General features: G+C 41.2%; 1 protein-coding gene across 1 annotated transcript in view; it reads left to right on the forward strand.

Annotated features, from left to right (window-relative positions):
- RIOK1 (RIO kinase 1) overlaps positions 1 to 25,629 on the forward strand; it is a 61,120-nt gene extending 35,491 nt beyond the window's left edge. The window contains exons 11-17 of the mRNA XM_077492151.1: positions 1,503 to 1,606; positions 6,410 to 6,516; positions 8,596 to 8,661; positions 16,186 to 16,305; positions 19,892 to 19,945; positions 20,462 to 20,602; positions 24,802 to 25,629. Of these exons, the coding sequence (XP_077348277.1) occupies positions 1,503 to 1,606; positions 6,410 to 6,516; positions 8,596 to 8,661; positions 16,186 to 16,305; positions 19,892 to 19,945; positions 20,462 to 20,602; positions 24,802 to 24,912 (703 nt within the window). The 3' untranslated portion in view covers positions 24,913 to 25,629. The remainder of the gene's footprint in view (positions 1 to 1,502; positions 1,607 to 6,409; positions 6,517 to 8,595; positions 8,662 to 16,185; positions 16,306 to 19,891; positions 19,946 to 20,461; positions 20,603 to 24,801) is intronic.
- Positions 25,630 to 25,859: the final 230 nt, after the last annotated feature.

A 25,859-nucleotide genomic window follows, 5' to 3' on the forward strand; every position in this document is an offset into this window, starting at 1 on the left:
GGAAAAAAAAGAAAAAAAAAAAAAGTAGGCAATCCCAATTAACTTAAAACATGGCATGGATTTCACGCAAAAATGAAAAGAGAGCTTTAACTACCGGCTATCGGACACTTTTACCCTTCCTGCCCAGGCCAACTGTCAGCTTTCAATGCTCACACTTTGACAATTGTGTGGTCATGCAACGCTGTACTCAAATTAAATGTTTATCATTTTTTGAAGACCAATAGAGCTTTCTTTTAGTGGTATTAAAGAGGAAGTAAACCCTGATGGGTTTACTTCCTCTTTCATTCCCTGCAAAGGCAAAGCATAATGGACTACTATGCATCGCATAGTAGTCCATTATGTGTCACTTACCTGACACAGGAGCCAGCGAAGTCACCGCTGTCCCCTGTAGGGGGGCGCAGCCATCTTCTCAGTGGGGTCTCGCAGCTCCGCCACTGTCATTCGGCGAAGCCGTCACTCCCGCGCATGCGCACAGGAGCCGACAAGCGCGGCATTTTCGTCATTGACAAATGCACCATAGACAGCGGTGCCTGTCTTCCGGCAAATATCTCCTAAACCGTATAGGTTTAGGAGATATTTCTTGGACCTACAGGTAAGCCTTAATCTAGGCTTACCTGTAGATCAAAGTGGTTTGTAAGGGTTTACAACCACTTTAAAGCTTAATCAAATTTATTTATTTATTTAAATAACAAACATGTTATACTTGCCTTCTCTGTGTAGTGGTTTTGCACAGAGCAGATCTGATCCTCTTCTTTTCAGGTCCCCCGCTGGCGCTCCTGGCTCCTCCCCCTTGAGTCCCCAGAAAATGACACTTGCCCTGGGGGTATCAGTGCATGTTTGGCCCCACCCCACGCTCTCTCCTCATTGGCTCCCTGGCTATGATTGACAGCAGTGGGAGTTGATGAGCTCCTGCTGCTGTCTCGAAGTCCTGGAACAGTCAAAGCTATCATAAACGTTGCTGGATCGGCGGGAGCTCAAGTAAAATTTTGGGGGGATGCTGCACACAGAATGGAATGCATAACCTTCAGCCTTTAGAACCACTATAATCGCCACTGTGGGTTTTTTTTTTTTTTTTATATTTTTTGCCCTGGTGGGCACTGGTAAAGCTGCACTAGTGGGTTGTCCTCAGAAAAGTAATAGTTTAAAACCTCCAATCGGTACCCTAGTTCTGGTGACCTGGGGGTCCCAAAGGAATTCCCTTAACTCTCTGCAATGGGACACAGATGGCAAAAAAATTATCTTACAGGGCTTGTAACCCTCCCTTGCTCTAGCCATAATTTAAAAAAACAAAAAAGTTTTGCCTATAATTCTACTTTAATGAAAAATGTGTTAATCATACAATGCTCATTCCTTTTTATATTGGAAATGTGCCCTGTGTAGCTCCATCAGGAATTTAGTTTTTATTTTTTTATTTTTTTTATTATTTTACATGAAGGGATTCGATTTGTGTATTTGTATAAACTAATTTGTTTTTTCTTTACTCCTACACCTCAATATAAAAGCTATCATAATGGCCAAGTTTATATAATTGATGTATCTCAGTCAGTGGAGCACGATCACCCACATGCTTTGGAATTTCTTCGCAAGGACTGTGTCAATGTAAATGGTGAGTTTTCTGCATTTGCACATGTTTTGATTTGACCCATTTGTTTGACAATCTGTTTCTTCCCAGGTGGCGTTTACAGGAGATAGAAGCCATTCTCATTGGTCAGCACTGTCACGTGGCCATGCTGATCAATGACAAGTGGTTTTAAGCATTATGATGCTAAACAGCCACCAGGGCTGTGTAGTGAATTTTTCAAGTGCCTGGCTCATAACATCAGCTGGTGTGGGTATGACATTTTTAATTATTGATTTGAAGCCTGCTGAGCATTGCAATAATTAGTAGATCACAGTTGCAATGCACAGGCATATGCATACTCTTTCCCTAGTTATGGGGCTAGAGGACGTAAACAACCGGGGGCAGTGATATCCCTACACTCCACCGACCTCTACAAGTCCCTGTTCCGTAGTGGCAGATGAGACTAGTAGTGTCTCCATTCACAGATGAATGTGAAAAAATTACGTTTTTGCGTTGGCGAAGTTATGCACATCTGCGTTGAATTCAAAACTAAACAGAAGCACCTTGAAATTCAGCTAAGTGTGGAAAGTGGTTTAAGTGGTGTAACAATGCATCCACCCCCAGATTCTCTTCTTTCTCTTGCCTACAGAAAGCTTGAGGTAAAAAGACAAAAATTACAACTAGGCGGGTTTCCCACAGCCATTAAACGTTTCAGCCCCAGAAGATTTTACCCCCTTCCTGACCAGAGCACGTTTTACAATTTGGCACTGCGCTGCTTTAACTGACAATTGTGCGACGCTGTACCCAAACAAAATTGACATCCTTTTTTTCCCACAAATAGAGCTTTCTTTTGGTGGTATTTGATCACCTCTGCAGTTTTTATTTTTTGCGCTATAAACAAAGAGTGACTATTGTGGAAAAAAAATAAAAAATGTTTACGTTTTGCTATAAGAAATATAGCTATAATTTTTTTTAAAAAACAAATCTCTTCATCAGTTTAGGCCAATATATATTCTTCTACATATTTTTGGTAAAAATAAAAAAAATCTCAATAAGTGTTTATTGATTGGTTTGCGCAAATGTTTTAGCATCTGCTAGATTTATGGCTTTTTTTTTTTTTTTTTTTAGCGGTGTTGTGACGGACAGATCAGAGATTTTTTACACTTTTTTTGGCCATTTATACAGCGATCAGTGCTATAAAAAATGTCACTGGCAGGGAAGGGGTTAACTATAGGGTTACGCCTGCTCTGTGCAAGAGTTTTGCAGAGTGGCCCCAATCCTCCTTTTCTGAGGTCCTCCCCGCGCCGCTCCTCCTCCTCTTCTTGAGTGCCCTCTTGGAGAGCCGCTTTCTATGGGGGCACTTGGGCGGGTGCGCTCAATCCAGTGTCGCTGGATTTGATTGCTAATAAATGTAGCCAATGAGGTCCCAAGACGGTGGCTGGAGATGCTGTGCCCGCTCCCGTCGCTGGAACGATCAGGTTCAGGTAAGAGAAAAGGGGGGTCTGGGGGGGTGCTGCAGCACAAAGAGTTTTCTGGGGGGGAAAAAAATTATTTTTTTTGCTATAAGAAATATCCCCCCAAATTAAAAAAATAAATAAAAATTTCTTCATCAGTTTAGGCCAATATATATTCTTCTATGTATTTTTGGTAAAAAAAAAAAAAAAAAAAATCAAAATAGGCATATATTGATTGGTTTGCGCAAATGTTTTAGCATCTGCAAACTATGGGAAAGATTTTATTTTTTATTTTATTTTATTTTTTATTAGTAATGACGGTGAGCTGTGATAATTATTATTTTTTTTTTTTCTTTGCGGTGTTGCGACAGACAGATCAGAGTCTTTTGACCCTTTTTTTTCTTCTTTTTTTTTTGGGAGCATTGGCATTTGTAAAGTGATCAGTGCTATAAAAATGCACTGAATACTGTGTAAATGTCACTGGCATGGAAGGGGTAAACACTAGGGGCGATTAAGGGGTTAATTCCCTCACTCTGTTCTAACTGTGCGGGGATAGGATTGACTAGGAGAGGAGCCATATCGTTTTTCCTACTTGGTATCAACAAATAATATGGTTCCTCTCCTCTGACAGCATAGGGATTTATGTGTTTACACACACAAATCACTGTGCTGGCGCTCATGCACACGATCGTGTCCATCGGCCATGCGCGTCGGGTGCCCTGTGTGACCTCTGGTGGCCGAAAAAGGGTAGGACGTACCGTATGGGATTTTGCCCAGGAGAGCCATTGTGCCACAGTATATCTGCATGACTTGGTCGGCAAGTGGTTAATCAGATGTAAAGGTGCCTTTATAAATCTGAGTGTGACTGGTGGAAGAGCAAAGGGAAAAGAACACAACATATTTTAGAAATTACACTCCATACTCTGAATTAAATAGAGCTTGTTGCCATACCATTCATTTCAACAACAATTTTTTATTTTATTTTTTTTAAATAAAAAACACGTTAGACTTGCCTGCTCTGTGCAAGAGTTTTGCACAGTGGCCCCAATCCTCCTTTTCGGCTGTCCCCCCAGCGCCACTCCTCCTCTCCTCAAGTGCCCTCTCGGAGAGAATCTTTCCATGGGGGCATTTGTGCGGGTGCGCTCCTGAGACCTGCTGCTGCATCCATTGAAACAGACAGCAGGACTTGGCCCTGCTCCAGGGCTCCTGTGTCACTGGATTTGATTGCTATCAATCTAGCCAATGAGGACCCAAGACGGCGGCTGGAGCTGCTGTGCCTGCTCCCATCGCTGGAATGATCGGGTTCAGGTAAGAAAAAAGGGGGGTCGGGGGGTGCTGCGGCACAAACAATTTTTCACCTTAATGAATAAAACCCTGAGGGTGTACCCTTTAAGGTTGCTGCTGGATGCTGACATGGATTTGATGTGGCAAACATATGTCACCCAAGTGACACGCTATAGTCCTTCCCTCCCCCGTGTGCTAAATAAAAGGTTATGTAGGCTGGCGAAGGGGTGGAGATGCCGGGGCCAGCACAGAGTAATTACACACTCCCAGAAGAAGAGAGGGATATGGCATTCGAGAAGGGAAGGGAGCTGTGCTGTGAAACTTACTCTTTTGAAGTAGTCAAAAGTGCTAGCAAGAGCAAAAGCACAATACAAGTTAATAAAAAAATGTTTATGCAGGTAAACACCTCAAGTAAGTACTTGATTTCTGTTCTTTTAAGTTTGTGACAGGGTCTCTTTAAAATGGATGTAAACCCTCACATATACCCAGTGAAGTGAACAGTCTCGGATGATACACAGAGATGAAAAAAATCTCCCTACATAAGTTTAACATGGTTATCTACTGTCTTCACCTACTCTTTAGAAAGTGCACACCCTGTTAGAGATTTTCTCTTCCTGTTTAGTGCTGGGTGTGGATTCTTGGCATACAGCCAAGACGGCTGATTAGAGGAAAGGCACACACCCCCACTCCACATGGGCAAAGCAAGGAAGAAATGTGCAGAGCTGTGCTGTGACAAGACAAGCTCTCTGCTAATATATTTATAGCAACCTCCCTCCACACAAATTTTAGGCTCCTTTTTATCTTGCTTGATAGAGAACTTGTCAGAAGTTATCATGCTGATAACAGAGCAAGGAAACAGCAGAAACATACAGGACTTAGAGCTTTGGAGAGAGATAAGTAAACACTACAGATATATGTGCCCAGGTCAAATTTCATGAATCATATTTACATCCACTTTAAGGTAAATTTAGGGAGTTTTTTTGACTTTAGGTCAGCTTTGACGTTTTTTTTGAAAGCATTAGCAGCTCAATGACTTGTTTTATTTGTTGCCCGGATATCTCTCTAGCTTCAATGAGTTACTACCCCAGATTTGTAAGTGAGAGCTCCTGCATAAATGTCTTGTAGACTTGGAATATATAGAAGCCAAAGAGTCAGCACAACAGATAGAGAATTTGTTCCCTTCTGAAGCTGTTTAGCAGTTGCTGCACAAAAAAAAATGTTAGTGAGTTTTTCAAGCATTAAAGAAAGATGGTCAGCATAGTGTCGAGGCAACTAGCATTCTAAGAAGAAATAATCAGTGCCAGCTTTGTTTTTTACATCAAATTTTCCTCAAAGCTGAAGTTATTACATTTTATTTTTTGTCTTTTTGTTATACAGCACCAGGGACATAACTTGCATAATAAAGTGTGTCCCATGGCAGGCAGGCTGCCTGTATAGTGTAGGACTCATAACACCAACTGTTGTGAGCCTGCTCCCTTCATTCATTGAACTCGTAGTTTTATTTCTCAGAATGCAAAACATTCTGTGATTGGAAGAAGTGTATCCTGTCATCCATCTGCTTATCCTCCATTCACAGAATGCTTGCAAAACAGAATGAATACTATTGCTTTGCATTCTGCAAAACAACAGCATTACGGTAATTCTATGAATGGAGGAGGAGGAAGGAATGGTTGGGCAAGTGATGCAACTCTGATATTCTCACAAAGATTGATGTTGACCTCAGCAGCATTTGGAAGATCAGCAGCCAGGTGGACATGGTACACAATTCCATAGAGATAAGGTATGTCTCCGCTGCTATATAGCCCCCCCCCCCCCCCCCCCAAAAAAAATCTGAGCTTCAGCTTAAACATGGCTATATAAATTCAGATGTCTGTAACAGAGTGTGGAGTAAAATATAGATATATTTTTAGGATTCTTTTTAAGGGGCTATATTTATAAATAAGTTCTGTAAGGAAAGTATCCACACATAAATAGAGGGTATACTACTTAAATACATATTTGGCTGAATTAAACGTACATATTTTATTTTCCTGTACCCGTTTTGGTAAATGTTTTTTTTTTTTTTTTTTCCCCCGTAAAATTTTACTGACATTTTTTTTGTGCTTGGCAGATTTCTTTGTGAAGTACAATGTTGCAGTAATGACAGTTCGAGAATTGTTTGAGTTAATCACAGATCCATCCATTACTCAGGATAACCTGGATGCCTATTTAGAAAAGGTATTTTGGTCTTTCATTTTTTTCTTTTTTTAATAGCTTTGCAGTGTCTAATTCGAAGCAGCTGTGAGCCTTGTCTTTTTTGGGTCCCCCGCCGGCGCTCCTGGCTCCTCCCTTCAGTCCAATGCCTGCTCGCACCCGACTTGGCCCACTCCCTTGTCATTGGCTTTGATTCACAGCATTGGAAGCCAGTGCCCCAGCAAAGCCACCAAAACCCGGAAAGTGAGGGGAGAGAAGAGCTGTGGAGGTGCACGGGGCTGGATTGAATGGGGGGTGAGGGGGATGCTGACACACTGGGGCCTACCAACTGGGTGGGGTGGTCCCCCTGGGTGCCACACATCAGGGGGGGTGTCAGCCCGGCGCCTCTCCAAGTGCACTGGTGACAGCGGAGTGACAAACACAAGCAGCATCGGCGGTGCTGTGACAACCAGGGCAGGGAGAGGTGAACTGTGACATGGTGCAGGGGTGCCTGTGTACAGACCGTACCCGGGTGAACGACACCCAATGCCGGTCGCCGGATTCACTCTGCAGCACACTCCAAGGGAGAGAGGAAGGCAACTGCTAAATGTAATTTTTCAAGTTAGGTGGTCCTAGCAACCAATCATTAGCATTGTTAATATGAAAAATTTACTCCAGCAGTTCCAGCCCTCTGTTCTGTGCTGCTGTGTCTCCAGCTCTGCATGCATGCCCCAGTAAGGTAGGAAGGGGCAATGTGCAGGGGTCCTGAGCTGGTGGGGGGGGGGGATCTGTAATGTGCAGGGCTCCCGAGCTGGGGGTGGGGGTATTGTGTAATGTGCAGGGGTCCCAAGCTGGGGGAGGGGTTATTTTGTAATGCAATTGTGGAGAGGGTGTACGAAGTAGTGACCGAGATCTTGGCGAGGTGCAGAGGTATGCAGGTAGCACAGTGGGGTGTTTTTACATTTTAAGGTTGGGAGGGAGTGCCAGATATAAGATCCGCCTCGGGTGCCAAATGCTCTAGGTATGCCCCTGCTGACACCAGAAATTTTTTTTACCTTATAAGAATAATGAAACAACGTGTCGGTGTACAGTTATTTGTGTCAACACAGGACAATGAAATACACCATAATATAGAATACATAGGTTACTGACCAAAAGGAGAAAGCAACGTCTGACTGCCATCTCTTACTCTAGGGTTAGATCCAATCTTTGCATCTTACCACTCTTCCCTGTTTATCCACACCTACAGAATTGGATTGGCAGGCAAATCTAATTAGCCAGCAATAGTCTGTTGGGGTGGTGACCAAACAGAAATAAATAATTCGATTTGCCTGCCAATCGAATTCTGTGGGTGTGGATAAACAGGGGAGATGTAAAGATTGGATCTAACCCTAAATTAAGAGATGGCAGTCAGTTCCTGTCTCCATTGGAGTATTTTATATTATGGTGTATTTCATTGTCCTGTGTTGACACAAATAACTGTCCACTGACCCGTTGTTTCATTCTTATAAGGTCTCTTCAGCTCCGACAAAAACATTAATTGCTTTAGGCTGGATTCACACTACTGTGAATTTCCCTGCATCTAATTCATATGTCAGAAGCTTGTGACTGGCTCTCAATGGAGTTGATTCGCACAGCTCCTGGATGGCTACGGAGCAAATTGCACAGGAGCCCTGTGCATCTTCTGGTCCATTTCAGGTCCCCATTCAGCCCATTTTCGGACCGAAATCAGACCTGAAATCGTGAACAGGGATGCACCGGACCCCTGCTGTGAGATGCTCCGCACGGAGATGTGGACCTAGTCTATTTTATCAGTTTATAGTCAACTTATCATATAATGTTTACATATCACTTATGGAGCCATTCTAAAAAAGGAGGTGTGTTACTGGTGAGATCACCAGGGGAAAACGGAGATAAAAAGCATAAAAAGAAACCCAATACAGCCACCACCTCTAATGATTAGTAAGCTGCAGTATATTACATTTTATTTTGGTTTTGGGTTTAATACTGCTTTAATAATGCCATACACTTGCCTTGCAAGTATTGTGCTCCACACAACAGGATTGATTCTGTGTGAAGGCCTTCACTGTTAAAGGATTTTTATTAAAAATAGCTGTTTTATAGGCTATGAAGATAGCAGCTGAAAGAACAGAAGAAGAAAGATCAAGTCAAGATAAAGTTGATGAAGAGGTAAGTACCTTGCAGCATATGCACAGTATAACAACCAGTCAAATATCTGCATTTAATTTTTATTATTATTAAAAAAACTAAGTACAATAAATAAGATGTCCGATTCACCTGCAGTGTGATTGTTACAGGAACAGGTGTCCCCGTTTGGAGGAGTTTTTCATTGCCTACTGCTTATCTGAGCAGTAGGATCTGAGCTTTTTGCTGTCTACTGGACCACGTTTTGTTAATAAACAAACTCTCCAGATTATGTATAGACTCCAGTGTTGACTTTTTTTTTTTTTTTTGGAGTATCACGTGTTTTTTGCGGTGCACAATTGAATGTACCTCAGTTTAAAGTGATTGTAAGGGTAATTTTTTTTTAAATATTTTTTTTTAAAATAACAAACATATCATACTTGCCTCCACTGTGCAGCTCCCTTGCACAGAGTGGCCCGAACCTGCTCTTCTGGGGTCCCCCACCGGCTCTCACGGCTTCTCTTCGCATCAGAAAGCCCCCTAGGAGAAGCGCTCTCCCGAGGGGTCCCCTTGCGGGCGAGTCAAGCATTCGGTGTCCCTGCGCCCACATCATTGGATTTGATTGACAGCAGCGGGAGCCAATGGCTGCGCTGCTATCAATCTATCCAATCAAGACCCGGGAACCCATGGGGGGGGGGGCGTAGGGGGCCGGTGACTGCCAGGTATTTTTTCACCTTAATGCATAGGATGCATTAAGGTAAAAAAACACAATGCATTAAGGTGAAAAAACCCGAACCTTTACAACCCCTTTTAAGTGTGATGTGGCTTCAATTTTGTGCTGCTGCCTGATTCATTCATGTATTTCAACATGTGTATATATAATATAGCATGAATTTGGTTGCTTTTTTTAAAAGTGATGGTTCTAATCTGCTTCATCTGAATTTGTGTGTGCCACTCTTAACTTCCACCATAAAATCGCTAAATGCGCCTCAGTAAATTTATCAGAATAAAACCGTGGATTGTTTACAGATTGCTAGGCTAGGCTTTGGATCAATGGGATCATTTCCGACTCCTTCCCTATATTTAGGGGGACTGGAGATGTCAGGATTTGGGCATTAGATGAGCGCGTGTCATATGCTGGTTCTGGACCCCTTCTTGACCACAGCTTTCTCCTTAAATCATGAATTTGGGGATTAATCTGGATCGAGTATAAACTGGGCCAAATCCAGTTTATTTCCTATAGATCGTTTTCCCATAGTGCTGGTTTCCCTCACATGCCCAATCCCAGTATCGGCCCAGATTAGATATTGCTGGGTATTACTGTTCAAATTCAAGTTAAAAAACGTTAGCACTAATCTGCCCCCGATTATTCATGCATTTAGGGACAGGTCTAGAAATATAGCGTTGCTGGATCTACTGTTTACCAACAATACAGACCCGATCACAGATGTGGAAATACAGGGCAATTTAGGTAACCGCGATCACAGGTCAATTGGCTTCAGTATAAATCACACAAATAGGAAATATAAGGGGAATACAAAGACATTGAATTTCAAAAGAGCCAACTTCCCTAAACTTCGAGCCTTGCTAGAAAGCATAAATTGGGATAAAATCTTGGGAACAGAGAACATGGAGGAGAGATGGGTTTGCTTTAAGAACATATTAAATAAGGGCATTAGCCAATGAATCCCATTGGGTAATACATTTAAAAGAGCGAACAAAAGTCCTGGATGGCTATATGCATAAAAATGTATATAAAAGCAAAGAAGACCTTCAAAAAATACAAGGTTGAGGGATCATCATCCGCATTCAGACTTTATAAAGAATGCAACAAGAAATGTAAGGGTGCAATAAGGATGGCTAAGATAGAACATGAAAGACACATAGAGGAGGAGAGCAAAACAAATCCCAAGAATTTTTTAAAATATGTAAACAGTAAAAAAGGGAGGATAGACCATATTGGCCCCATAAAGAATGAGGAAGGACATCTGGTTACAAAGGATGGGGAGATGGCGAAGGTATCACATTTATTCTTCTCCTCAGTCTTCATGGAGAAATTTGGGGGGGGGGGGGGGGGCTCCAGTAACCAAAACTGCAGTGTTTATCCTCATGACACATCACAGAAAGAGCCTTCATGGTTAAGAGAGGACAGAATTAAAATTTAGACTTGGGAAACTTAACATTAATAAATCACCGGGACCAGATGGCTTGCACCTGAGGGTACTTGGGGAACTCAGTCAAGTAATTGCCAGACCATTGTTCCTAATTTTTACTGACAGTCTACTGGCTGGAATGGTACCAGCTGATTGGAGAAAAGCCAGTGTAGCACCAATATTTAAAAAGGGCCCAAAATACATCCCTGGGAGTTACAGACCAGTTAGCCTAAAATCAATAGTATGTAAACTCTTGGAGGAGATAAGAGACTATATACAAGATTTTAGTAATGAAAATGGTATCGTTAGCAGTAATCCGCATGGATTCATGAAGAATCATTCTTGCCAAACCAATCTATTAACCTGCTATGAGGAGGTGAGTTGCCATCTAGATAAAGAAAGGCCTGTGGACGTGGTGTATCTGGCTTTTGCAAAAGCATTTGACACAGTTCCCCATAAACGTTTACTGTACAAAATAAGGTTCGTTGGCATGGACCATATGGTGAGTATATGGATTGAAAACTGGTTTACAAGGGCGAGTTCAGAGGGTGGTGATAAATGGGGAGTACTTGGAATGGTCAGGGGTGGGTAGTGGTGTCCCCCAGGGTTCTGTGCTGGGACCAATCCTATTTAATTTGTTAATAAACAACCTGGATGATGGGGTAAACAGTTCATTCTCTGTATTTGCAGACAATACTAAGTTAACCACTTGAGATCCGCGCTATAGCCAAATGACGGCTACAGCGCGGATCTCCTTTTCCGGGACTACGTCTATAGTCCCGTGTACGAGCGGCCTGCGCGCCCCCTGTGATCGGCGAGTCTGTGAGACTCGCCTGATCACCGATCCGTGCAAGGGGTCGATCCCGACCCCTTATCACGTGATCAGCTGTCAGCCAATGACAGCTGATCAGGTGACATAACGGAGCCGGTAATCGGCTAGTATTCCTCCGCGCTGACAAAAAAGCCGATCACCGGCGGCCGTGATCGGGACATCACGGCCAGCAATGCAAGCGCCCACCTGCCCCCTGCAGTGCCACCCTAATAAAAAGTAAGTGCCCCCCGTCAGTGCCACCCAGCAGTGCCCAAAGTGCCACCCAGCAGTGCCCACAATGCCACCCAACAGTGCCACCCACAGTGCCCACAATCTGCCTAAAAGGTGCTGCACCCCAGTGCCGCCCATCAGTGCCCAGCAGTGCCACCTATCAGAGCCACCTATCAGTGCCCATCAGTCCCATCTATCAGTGGTACCTATCAGTGCCACCCATCCGTGCCACCCATCCGTGCCCATCTTTGCCCATCAGTGCCGCCTTATCTGTGCCCATCGGTGCCGCCTTATCTGTGCCCATCAGTGCCCACCAATGCAGCCCATCAGTGCCCACCAATGCAGCCTATCAGTGCCGCCTAATCAGCGCACTTCAATGAAGGAGAAAAATGACCCGTTTGCAAAATTTTATAACAAACTATTAAAACATGATTTTTTTTTTTGCATCTTTTTTTGTTTGTTTAGCAAAAAATAAAACTCCGAGCTGTAACTAAATACCACCAAAAGAAAGCTCTATTTGTGGGAAAAAAATTATAAAAATTTCATTTGGGTACAGTGTTGTATGCCCGCGCAATTGTCATTCAAAGTGCATCAGCGCTGAAAGCTGAAAATTGGTCTGGGACTGAGGGGGGTTTAAGTGCCCAGTAAGCAAGTGGTTAAGCAGGGTAATAACGTCTCCGCAGGATGTGGAAACCTTGCAAAAAGATCTGAACAAATGAATGGGATGGGCAACTACATGACAAAATGAGGTTCAATGTAGAAAAATGTAAAATAATGCATTTGGGTGGCAAAAATATGAATGCAATCTATACACCAGGGGCAGAACCTCTGGGGAAATCTAGGATGGAAAATGCCAAGCTGCTGCTAACAAAGCAAACAGAATATTGTCATGCATTTAAAAAGGGGAGAAACTCCAGAGATAAAACGATAATTCTCATGCTCTACAAGACTCTGATCCAGGCGTACCTAGAGTATGCTGTCCAGTTCTGGGCACCAGTCCTCAGGAAGGATGTACTAGAAATGGAGTGAGTACAAATAAGGGCAACAAAGCTAATAAAGGGTCTGGAGAATATTGGTTATGAGGAAAGGTTGCGAGCACTGAACTTATTCTCTCTGGAGAAGAGACGCTTGAGAGGGGATATGATTTCAATATACAAACACCATACTGGTGACCCCACAATAGAGATAAAACTTTTTCGAGGAAGGGAGTTTAACAAAACTTGTGACCACTCATTAAAATTAGAAGAAAAGAGGTTTAACAATAAACTACATAGAGGGTTCTTTACTGTAAGAGAGGCAAGGATGTGGAATTCCCTTCCACAAGCGGTCGTCTCAGTGGGGAGCATCAAATAGTTTCAAGAAACTATTAGATAAGCACCTGAAGGCCCGCAACATACAGGGATATACAATTTAATGCTGACATATAATCACACACGTGGGTTGAACTTGATGGACTTGTGTCTTTTTTTTTTTTTTTTTTCTTTTTTTTTTTTGTTCAACCTCACCTACTATATATAAGAGATAGAGATATCTCTATCATGTACAGTTTCTCACAAGTGAGTACACCCCTCACATTTTTGTAAATATTTTATTTCTTTTCAACACTGAAGAAATTACACTTTACTACAATGTAAGGTAGTGAGTGTACAGCTTGTATAACAGCTACTACTACTAAAGGGAGTCAGTCATTTTGGAGGCGGGCCATTTTAAATTGATATCTAGGTATTATACTATATTAACTTTTTCTAATGAGAAATTGGTACGAAGATCTTGTGACAGGAGGCTAGGTATTGTACAAGAGTTGTCAGAGGAGATTTGGCTGCAAGTTTTAAGTACCTACATACCCACAGCTATTTCATATGACAGGATGTTTCAGCTGCGATATCTGCATCAAATTACACTCTGTTGTTTAAAATGCAGAAAGGTGATCACATGTGCCATATGTCTAAAGGGACCTTTCTACATATGGTGTTGGGCTATTCCAATGATGGGCTGCTTTGGTCTCAAGTGACTGAATTTATGGCTGATAACTTTGGCTTCCCCGACATCTGTAATCCTTTGTTATGCCTGTTAGAGATCATTGAAAGTGAGGAGATTAATAATTCCACAAAGAAATGCTTTGGACTACCTTTATGTGAGGAAATTGATTGCTAGGTGATGGATACATACTGATCACCTTACTGTAGGGCCATGGAAGATGATGATAAATGCAAATATCCCCTTTTACAGAATGACATGCCAAGCATGGGGGGTTATCTAATAAGTTTACTAAAATCATCTGGTTTTAATGGGAAGATCCCCCTGGAGGATGAGTACCCTTATGTGTGGTTAGGTCTTAGAACCAGTGGTTAAGAAGCGCTGGCCAACACTGGGACCCTGTTGGGTTGACAGTCTGCAAAAATGGTGGAGAGGAATCGATGCTGCCTTCTTTTTTTTATTTAATTGCTCTGATTTAGAAAAAAAATACTATTTTCTGTTAGTGTGTTAAGGTGGTTTCTGTATGAAAAACAAAACAAAACAAAAAAAAAAACAGGGATTGCAGGATGTTAATTTTGCAGGACAATAATCTTTGTTTGAAATTGAATACAATTTTCAAAAATGTAATGAACATTTTCATGCTACAGTGCCTTGCAAATGTATTCACACCCCTTTTATTTATTTTGTTACATTACAGCCTTTGGTTCAATGTTTTTTTTTTTTTAAATCTGAATTATATGTGATGGATCACAACACAAATTGGTGAAGTAAAATTAGAAAAATATATACGTTAAACTTTTTTTCTGAAATAAAAAAAATTGCCATGTGCGTATGTATTCACCCCCTTTGTTATGAAGCCCATAAAAAGCTCTGGTGCAACCAATTGCCTTCAGAAGTCACATACTTAGTGAAATGATGTCCACCTGTGTGCAATCTAAGTGTCACATGAACTGTCATTACATATACACACCTTTTTGAAAGGCCCTAGAGGCTGCAATACCTAAGCAAGAGTCGCCACTAACCAAACAAGTAAGGGACAATGTTATTGAGAAGAACAAGTCAGGGCTAGGTTATAAAAAAAAAAAAAAAAATCTTTGATCCCTAGGAGCACCATCAAATCTATCATAACCAATTGGAAAGAACATGGCACAATAGAACACCTGCCAAGAGACGGCTGCACACCAAAACTCACGGTCCGGGCAAGGAGGGCATTAATCAGAGAGGCAGCACAGAGACCTAAGGTAACACTGGAGGAGCTGCAGAGTTCCACAGCGGGGACTGGAGTATCTGTACATAGGATGATAATAAGCCGTACGCTCCACAGAGTTGGGCTTTATGGCAGAGTGGCCAGAAGAAAGCTATTACTTTCAGTAAAAAAAACAAAATGTCACATTTTGAGTTTGCAAAAAGGCATGTGAGAGACTCCCAAAATGTATGGAGGAAGGTGCTCTGGTCTGATGAGACTAAAATTTTACTTTTTGGCCATCAAAGAAAAATATATGTCTGGCGCAAACCCATCACATCACCCAGAGAACACTATCCCCACAGTGAAACATGGTGGTGGCAGCATCATGGTGTGGGGATGTTTTTCAACAGTCGGGACTGGGAAACTGGTCAAAGTTGAGGGAAAGATGGATGGTGCTAAATACAGGGATATCCTTGAGCAAAACCTGTACCACTCTGTTTGATTTGAGGCTAGGACAGAGGTTCACCTTCCAGTAGCGCAATGAACACACTGCTAAAGCAACACTTGAGTGGTTTAAGGGGAAACGTGTAAATGTGTTGGAATGGCCTAGTCAAAGCCCATACCTCAATCCAATAGAAAATCTGTGGTCAGACTTAAAGATTGCTGTTCACAAGCGCAAACCATCCAACTTGAAGGAGCTGGAGCAGTTTTGCAAGGAGGAATGGGCAAAAATCCCAGTGGTAAGATGTGGCAAGCTCATAGAGACTTATCCAAAGTGACTTGGAGCTGTGAAAGCTGCAAAAGGTGGCTCTACAAAGTATGCACATTGACTTTTTCAGGTTTTTTTTTGTCCAATTTGTTGTTTGGTTCACAAAAAAAAATCTTCAAAGTTGTGGGCATGTTCTGTAAATTAAAAGATGCAAATCTTCAAACAATCCATGTTAATTCCAGGTTGTGAGACAACAAAACACGAAAAATGCCAAGGGTGGGGGGGTGTGAATACTTTTGCAAGGCACAGTATAGTCTTTCATGCCTGTGTCTAGATAAACTCTGTGTCTTCCACATATGGCAAGTGACGAAGGTAATATTTTTTTGGATTCTGGCAATAAAATTTCTTAAACAAAAACAGAACATGGATTGCTAAATGAAACATTTGTAGTATCTGTGAACTTAGATCTCTCACATATTTTATCCCCGCTCTTTTTATTTAGGTGTTTAAGAAGGCATATATTCCCCGAACTCTGAATGAGGTGAAAAACTATGAAAGGGATGTTGAAGTAATGCAGAAGTTAAAAGAAGAGGACCTTTCAATGAACACCCAACATGATAATGTGAGTAACTGTATCTGATTGTATTGATCTGCGTGTTTGTAGGTAGCGTGGATATAATAACATTATAATGCTTTTTATTTAGGTTTTCATTTATGGCAATAATTGTAAGTTATGTGTTACATTTTAATTGAGCCTTGATGAGCAAAGCAACAGGTTAACTTAAATACCAGTCCGCCAAGCTGCCTATGCTTTCCTACCCTTCTCTCCCCTACTGCTTTATCCAGCCTTTGGATTAAAGAGAAAAATCCATATGTAAGCTCTAAGTCACTATAGTTGGGGCTTGCACAGGCAAGGACTTTCTCCACCCCTTACTGAGTGCCCAAGTCTGATTGCCTGCTTAACCACCTAGTGCTAAATCCTGGTAGAAAGGCTAAGTGCAATATGTTCCCCATATACAGAAATGCTTTGTATTGCCCATTTGTCAAGGCCATCAAAACAAGATGATGGAAATTAAGATAGTCGGTATATGCAGGGAAAAAGGCCAGCGTTTACCTCCCTGGTATACAAAGTGCAGCCCCTTTGGGACTAATTGTACGGCACTCAGGTTCTTAATCAGGCCATTGTAGGAAAATTGTTCTTTAGACTGGGTTCTAGTAGTTAAATACCATTGTTCCTTTCCAAGAATCTTCCAGGACAGCTACTTGATTGGCTCCGCCTTCAACAGGAGCCAGAAACTGACTAAAAAGGCCCTTCTTCATCCTCAGTTGTTGTAAGGAACCTCTACCAATGTACATGAGGGGAATTTCTAGGTAAAAATGAAACAGTTTCAAACACTAAAAATCAAAAACATCTGGGTGTGAATATGGATACTGTCCTGGAAAATTCTCAGATATACCATTATCAGTAAATGTGTAACCATGGTTTTCCCAAATCATGTTCCAGGACAGCTACTTGAGAGTATACACAAGTAAACATAACTTTTGAGTGTGTGGACTAATGCCTGTAGCACCTTCCGTCCGAAGGACGAGTCTTGGCTGGACAACATTTCCAAGTGGTAGCGCTTCCTGGAAGCATGGCTTGAGGCCCATACTGCAGCATTAGAGATTTATTCCCTGGAAGCACCTGCCCTCTTTGCTCCTGATGAGACCATTAATCTTTAGGGGTGAGCCATAATACTAGCAGGTAGTAACTGACCAGAACTGATGAATGCTGAGTGTGGACGCCCATGCTTATAAGTGGCCGGGAGGAAGTGCACATCCGGTTCCGGAACTGAGCTGGCATCCTCTTGGTCCTCCTCAGCCTACCATACAGGGAACCTGCCCAGAGGCACTATACTGCCAGAAAAATGTAGACCGTAACCCAGCAGGAGGACCGATGACCGTCATCACCACTACTGCATCAGAAGGAACAGTCCAAAAGAGCATATGATAGAAAAATGCATATCAGAGAGTCTGAAGGGATGCACACCCCAAATAATTGAAAAAAATGGAAAGATTTCCGCAATGTTTTTTTTAGCAGTTAGGTATTCTAATCAAGAAAGTTTAGTTTACAATATTGTAAAGTCTTTATTGGACAAAATTAGTACAAGAATGGGAATAGGATTTAAAATAATACGTTCTGGCTACAGGTGTATACAATCATATTCTATTACAGCTGTCAATTTTTACACAGTACAACTATCAATTGACAGTGCATTACAAGAATGACATCCACACGAACATTCAAATGCGTTTCAACTTATTTGGTCATAGTCCTCTTCAGGTGTTTTTTTGGCTCTAAAAAGATATATCAAAACATCCATATGTTCAATACCTCATATTCTGTGAGCATTTGTGCATGTGATATATTAGTAAATTGATAATTACCACTCAGGAAATGGAATTCTACCCTATAGCCATAAATTGTTTAAAAGGATCCCAGTGGTCAAAAAATCTCCACGCGCCGTTCCCCACCTTCTGAAGATGAAGCCCAGGTCCAGAAAGCTTGCCAAAAAAAGCAACTGGCTGCTGCTGGAGTTGCCTTCATCAGTCAAGCAGCAAGGACCCAGCACATGTCTTCAGGAAAAAAAACCTTGGGCCAGAGGCGTATCTAGAAACTTCAAGGCCCCCGGTGCAAGAAATCATGAAGGCCCTCCCATCAGTGGCAGCCGGGGGTGTTGAGGGGGGGTGGCAGCGGTGGTGTTGGGGGAGGGGGGCCAGTGGTAGTGTTGAGGGAGGGTGGCAGTGGGCCGCCCCTGAAGTGGCAGAACGGCAGGGCCCAGTCGCAAGTGCGACTGCTGTGATCCTGATAATTCCGCCACTGCCTTGGGTAAGCAACTTGACCAGAACCACAGGCACACCAGAAACCTAGTCACTTGAGGTAGGTCTGACGGCTACAATTGTTAGAGCCAATGGAAACAAATGACAAAGTGTACTCCTGAATGGTTGTTGAAACAAAACTGAGAATGAAGGGAAAGGAGGGGTTTTTAATCTATCTGGTTTGTGTTTTCTGTTGAAGATGGAGCCAATTCTCACATAGCTGTCCTGGAAGATGATTTGGGAAACGCGTGTCTTTTTTCACACCATCATATTTGAGAATTTGTGGCCAAGGTACCATAGTGGAGCGCCAATTAAAGGCTATGGCCCAATGGATGGAGCTGAGGAATGTGTGGATTAGCTTTGTGCTTGTCAATGGAATATCCTGTATGGGGTGAATAGAAGACAGATTTGGGGTGTAAGAGAAAATTTTCTACCAGATGTTTTTTCTATTATTATGCTAGCCTTATGCCAAGTGCATTTTATGTGGGGACAATCCCAAAAGATATGTAAAAGTGTACCCTGAGAGGGGCAGCCCCTAAAGCAGAGTGGGGATCGACCTACCACAGTTTATCTATGGTAGGCGGTCGGTAAGTGTTAAAAAGGTTTAGAATTCTGCCTTATTCATCTTTATCTACTTAGTCCAAGCCTGAGTATTTGCTCATCAGGAGGTTAGCAAACCTGTGCTTTTTTCATGCAGGATATTGCAACAGGCTTGCTTAAAGGCCTCATTTTCACCATGTGCAGACGTGCGTTTTTCTGCACCTGTTTCTGCACCACATCACTGGTATTGTGTGTATTTTTTCTGCACAGAAATCTGCATCGTGAAGTTTTCTGCACAAAAAAAACTCCAGTGAACAGGACACAGAAAATTACTGTTTTCTTTGTGTACTTACAGAGATCTATATTAGAAATATACATATCTCTGCACACGGTGTGAACAAGCTGAAAATATTCTAAGCGAGTCAGGTTGAATCTGCACGTTTTTTTTTTTTTCCCATCCCTTTTTTTTTTTTTTTTTTTAATGTACATGAGGTTTAAATGAGGCCTAATGGTGGCCCCACCAGCAGCACACCATTCTTCTGGCCACAAGGAGGGGGAAGTGGAAGCACTGTGTAAACTCCAGCTCATAATTTAGATCCTACACAGGACTGAGGACTCTCTCCTTGCTTTCCTCACTGCTGCATAATGGGATATCTGCAATCCTTCTCACAAAATCATTAGACTAAAATGTTATCCACACAATTGGTGATCCTGATCAGTTGATTGGTTATTGGCAAAGGTGAGGTTTCTTGTACCAAGAAGCATGTATATATATGAATAAGCAGTTCTATTTTTTTTTTTCTTTGTAGATTCTCTATCAGACCGTCACTGGCCTAAAGAAGGACTTGTCAGGTGCTGAAATGGTAAAAAAAAAAGTGCTTATAGGAAGAGATTTACATTTTGTTGCATGGTTGTCAGTAAAGTCTACCACACAAGCAGATCACTTAAACCCCTTTGGTTTGACTACTGATTATTTTAATTTGTTTGTATGTCGTTGCATTGCTCTTGGTTCCTTGTGGACTAGAGTGAAGCTGTATAAATAATGTTTATTTTATTATAAGTTTGAGTGGGTGTTGTACCTGTTCTGTTTATGTTCATGGGCTATTAAGCTAATTGTGAAATGCAATGCTGTACATTGGACCTAGTCAGCCATTAGCCTAATTTACATTACAGTTGACCCCCTCACTTGTTAAAACACTATGTCATATACTCTTTTATAATCTGTGATCCCTGTGTTATATAAAGCAGATATTTTCAGTAAACAAAAATAATATCTTGTAAAAAAAAATCTATAAAATGAGAAACAAAATCGTAGCTCAGTGCTGATGAACATAGGCTGCATGCAGACCATTTGTAAGGTCCTCATTTTGTGTGTTCAGATACCAGCTCTGCTGCAAAGCACCAATCATGGGCAGCAAGACGACTCCGATTCAGATGGTCACAGTGGAGATGAGTCCGTTTCAGACTCTGAAGAAGTTCACCGGAAAGATCAGACGCCTAACCTAGAAACGGATAAAAAAGTGAGTGGCTGAGTTTATTGTTGTTTTTATGAGACAGCTTATCAAAGAGATCATATTCAAAATGATCTTGTGTCAGCCATTATTGGAGTCCAGAAATTGCATCAGTGCTCTCAGTCCTAATGTTCTGCCTAAGATTACTCAAATTATCTTTGTGACAAACAAACTCAAAATATGTATAACAAAATAAATCAGTTAAAGATTCAACTTCTTCAAATTACCCACAAAGAAGATACATTTTTTTAATTTACTAAAATTTTCCATCAGCCATTATTGTCTGTTTTCAATTAAAGATATTGTTTGATAGATCCACCCATGTAGTACAATTAAATTCTTAAAACTAAAAGTCTTTAAAAACCTGTACAACATATAGACCACAGTAAAACTACAATTCTTCATCAAAAACAATTTTTGTTATTGTGTATGGCCAGCACAAAGGTATCTGATGACTGAGATTAAGGCCGGCCACAGGCGGCACACATTTCTTTCCTGCAACCACAAGTCTAAAACAGGCCATACACCTATAGATTATCTTCAGATATTCTATGGTTAGATGGAAAAAGTGCAACAGATTTCTCCATGTATGGTAAACTGTGTGGATGGAGGAATCTCCCACTGGGCAAACCTTTAGTATCTTGCTAGTCGGCCCCGCTGGTTCTCAACCTAAACGATGCCTGCACCCAATCAGAATGTTCAGGTATTGTGAGAGCCAGTGGGGTTGAATAGTAAGATATGGAAGCATGGGTCAGTGGGAGATTCTTCCATCCACACAGTTCAGCATAGATGGAGGAATCTGTTCCACTTTTTCCATCTAACCATAGAAAATCTGCAGATACTCTATAGGTGTATGGCCAGTCTTAGGAAAAAAATTGGCACGCTTCCCCCATCAAGACAGACCCCGCTGACAAAGGGAATCCCTCCTGCCGAGCCATTGTATTCTTCCGGCAGGGAAGCCAGTTATTATTGCTACCAGCTATAGTAGCCGCTTGCGATAATCAGAAAATCTGGCATTCTGGTTGAACCCAAGTTGATCAATCAACTTCATATATTCAGCCTGTCCATACATGGTTTGGATCTCAGCTGGTCCCTGCTGAACCGGCCCAAAATTCAAACAGTCTGTGGCTGACCTTACTAACAGACCAATGTTTACATTCCTTGTAATAGGAATAAAAGTGATCCAAATAAAAAATAAAGGGGTAATTTTATTGAGGAAAAAAAAATATATATATATATATATATATTTTTTTAATGCACCCTTATCCCCTCTTGCTCGCACAAAAAAGCAAGTCGCGCACTCATTTTTAAATGGTGTTCGCACCACATATGTGCGGTATCGCAAGCAATAATTCTAGCACTATACCTCCTCTGTAACTCTAAACGGGTAACGTGCAAAGACATTTAAAACATCGCCAAGGAGATTTTCAAGTACTGTAATTCGTCACCATTCCGCAAGCTTGCGCAAATTTAAGGCGTGACATGTTGGGTATCTATTTACTCACATTACATCATCTTTCATATTATACAAAAAAATTGGGGTACATATTGTCGTGGGTTTTTAAAAAAAAAAAAAATAATAATTTTAATCTTTTTTTTATTTTTTTATTCATTAAAAAATATTTTTTCTTTAAAAAAAAAAAAAAATATTGCGTTTGAAAAACCGCTGCGCATATAATGTGTGACATAAAAAATTGCAACAATATCCATTTTATTCCCTAGGATTTCTGCTAAAAATATATAATATATAATATGTATGTGTGTGTGTGTCTATATGTCTATATGTCTATATGTCTATATGTCTATATGTCTATATATATATATATATATATATATATATATATATATATATATATATATATATATATATATATATATATATATATATATATATAAATAATGTTTAAAATACTGATTTAAATAACAAGCCCTGGGGAATGCCCAGGAAAAATCCAATCCTACTTCCCAACCAGCTCGAGACAACCAAATTAACCTGTCTAACAGTACGTTAAAAACAGGGGTTTAGTCCGCACGCCATTGCAAACGCATGCGTAAGCCACGGAGCCTCGTCAAGGCACCTTGGTATCTGTGGTCCTAACACTAAAATGAGTGTCCCCACAGTGGAGGCACATGCATTCTAATGGATAGATCAGGTGGACTGAAGGGGAGCCACCCCTTCTTAAAGGTACATGCAGCACACCAAACACCCAGCATGTAGCACAATGGCTGCAAAGGTGTTGGTGCGTTGCTGGACCAATACAAATATGATATGAAAATACTCACCATGCCCCCATCTACTGCTGGCTATAGCAGTTATTTTATTTTATTTTTTTAAATACTGATTTAAGCTTTTAAACAAAAAGTGCCAAAAAAAGGTCTGGTCTTTAAGTGGATAGTTTTGGAAGACAATAAATTCATTACAAACAGAAGAAAAAACAGCGCCAATCTAAGTGCAGTATTGTTGAATCAAAGACATTTAATTTGTGAAGTTATGCACTCACACTCTACCAGAAGGTTTCAGGCACATCATGTATCTAGAGGGCATCGCAGGGCTCTCGAGGAGAAGCGGTAACTCGTTCGGCTGTATCTCTCGTCCGATGGCGCCGGTGGTTCCCAGCGTCGCACGGCTTGGTATAACAGCGTCAGGGAGGTCCGTTCGTCCGTTCGTTGTTACGTTGAGGGGCGCACTGCGATGACGTTTCGTTGTAGTTTACGTTGCACGCGTTCGGAGCATACGTGCTCCTTCATCAGGCATCTCCAATGAAGGAGCACGGACCTCCCTGACGCTGTTATACCAAGCCGTGCGACGCTGGGAACCACCGGCGCCATCGGACGAGAGATACAGCCGAACGAGTTACCGCTTCTCCTCGAGAGCCCTGCGATGCCCTCTAGATACATGATGTGCCTGAAACCTTCTGGTAGAGTGTGAGTGCATAACTTCACAAATTAAATGTCTTTGATTCAACAATACTGCACTTAGATTGGCGCTGTTTTTTCTTCTGTTTATATGTCTTTTACAAGGTACCTTCTACCCTTGAACATGCTGCCTACCTGCCTGTGTTAAAGAAATCATCCCCTTCCTATGACTATTTTCCACAACCAGTAACTGTGGACTATAATTTGTGATCCTGCCAGCTATCCATTACTTCTGCTGCATTTTTCTGACATACATAGCAAGGATTGCAAAACTCTGTGACAAGCCGACTTGACATCCCTAAATCCGCCACACCAATTTACCAACTTCAGCGTTTTTTTCCCCCTCCCCCATAAAAAACCCCCCCTCTTTTTTCCCTTCCTCACTCCCCCCATCCAGGACATATATAATCCAGCAGCGCAACGCACAAAAAAACAATTTTTTCTTACTCAATAAATTCATTACCACTTTGAATTGTATGACAGTAACTTTTGCAGATCTGCAAATTGTAATTTGTATGCTATGTCATTCTGTATTGTATTCAATATTATCTTCCAAGCGTAAATTTAAACGTATTTAGAGTTTGGAACTGTTCCAGACTTTTTTCTTTTAATTTTTTATTTTTTTTTTAACATTCTTTATTTACTTTTCAAAAGACAAACATGAATGTAGGCATAGCAATACAACCAAACAATCGGTGGACCATTCTAATGCAAATACAAATATATCCAGTGGCAGTACATCTCTTGGAAGAATCACCCACTCGAATCCAAGCAACATAACGCCCATTGACATGAGGAAAGAAAAAGGGGGAGGGAGGGGTAGGGGAGATTGAAAGGGAATCTCATTCCCCCACAGCCAGACCCCCACCATTTTCCTGTGAGCAAGTGAAAAGTGTCCAGTAAAACCACTTTTTGTAGAACTTTTTCTTCTTTACCCTGTAAGGATGCAGACATGCTTTCCATAGAAATAATGAATATCTGTTATTCTTGCAAACCAGTGCAGGAGCATGGTGGGAGACTCCGGTTTCCAGAGTGCTGGAATACACGCCCGAGCGGCATTCAACAAATGTATCAACATGGATTGTTAAAACCTGTGGTTCTAGTCTGTTTTGCCTGCTGCTTTCTTTAACTGCTGAAACATCTACTTTGTTCCCATTCATATAGTTTTATACTGTCACATTAAGCCTCACCTTTCTTCATTTTGTTTGTTTGAATTCCTACGTGACTCCCTGTAGCTTTAAAAAGAGATGCATGCAATTTGTTATTTCATGTAGTGTCCCTCTTTTCAATAGGAAAAGAAGAAACTGGTGAAAGAAGCACAGAGAGAAAAGAGAAAAAACAAGGTCCCAAAACACGTGAAGAAAAGAAAAGAGAAGACTGCAAAGACGAAGAAAGGCAAATAATGTACAGCAAGGTCTGAAGAGTTCTTGCTGTGTAATTTTTCCATCTTACAGATGAGCTGGCAAACTTTACAGTGTGCATGGACACACAATTTATACGATTTCCATAGACATCAGACTTGTACTCTATCTGCAGATATGATGGACTACTCTGACATCACTACTTTGATGTCTATGGGACAGACAGTGTTTGATAATCTTCATGTCACCTACTTCAGGAAAAGGCAGACTAAACTGGACAATTTTAACTGATCTTGCTTTGGGACTTGTTTGGATCATTTTCTAGCAGTTAGATCTTTTGCTCATGCCAAAGGCCATTTCTGTCTTTGCACTGCACTAAAAACACATAAATATTGACAGGAATTGGAAAAAAACTGACTGTTAACTATTCCCAAGGTAACCTAACTACCAGTGTGTAAACTTTAATTGGGGAAACAATTTTGTCATGTTTAACGTAATATACATATGACCATATCTTAAGAGATATTTTAAAGATTTTGAGATAATTTAAAATATGGTTATATCTTAAGGAAAATATTATGTGTAATGGCACGAAACAATCCATTTGAATACATATGTAGTGCAAATAAAATGAGCTAATATATAAAAAGATTTGCGGACTCCAATAGCTTGTCTGAGCTACTGCCTAAACTCATGGTGGTTCCTGACTAACAGGGAGCCCCTAATGGGTTCTTAAAAATAAACAAGCACATTTTGTAACCTTTTTGTCTTCAGTCAGCTTTTTCAACCTGCAGCAGGTTATCACAGCAGAGAGACTGAGAGAGCTTCAGTCAGCTTACATATATAAAGGCCTATGGATGTCTGATGCTAATATTGAGGTTTGGCTACCAGGTAAGATGTGAACCTAGGAATCCCACCAAAAGCTCTACAAAGACCCCAGGCTCCAAAACCCAGATTCTAAGAAAACTGTTTTCCTTGAATATTGGTCA

Source organism: Lithobates pipiens, unplaced genomic scaffold, assembly GCF_037356315.1.
Source record: "Lithobates pipiens isolate NorthernLeopardFrog02 unplaced genomic scaffold, aLitPip1_a1.2 Scaffold_19, whole genome shotgun sequence".
NCBI lineage: Eukaryota > Metazoa > Chordata > Amphibia > Anura > Ranidae > Lithobates > Lithobates pipiens.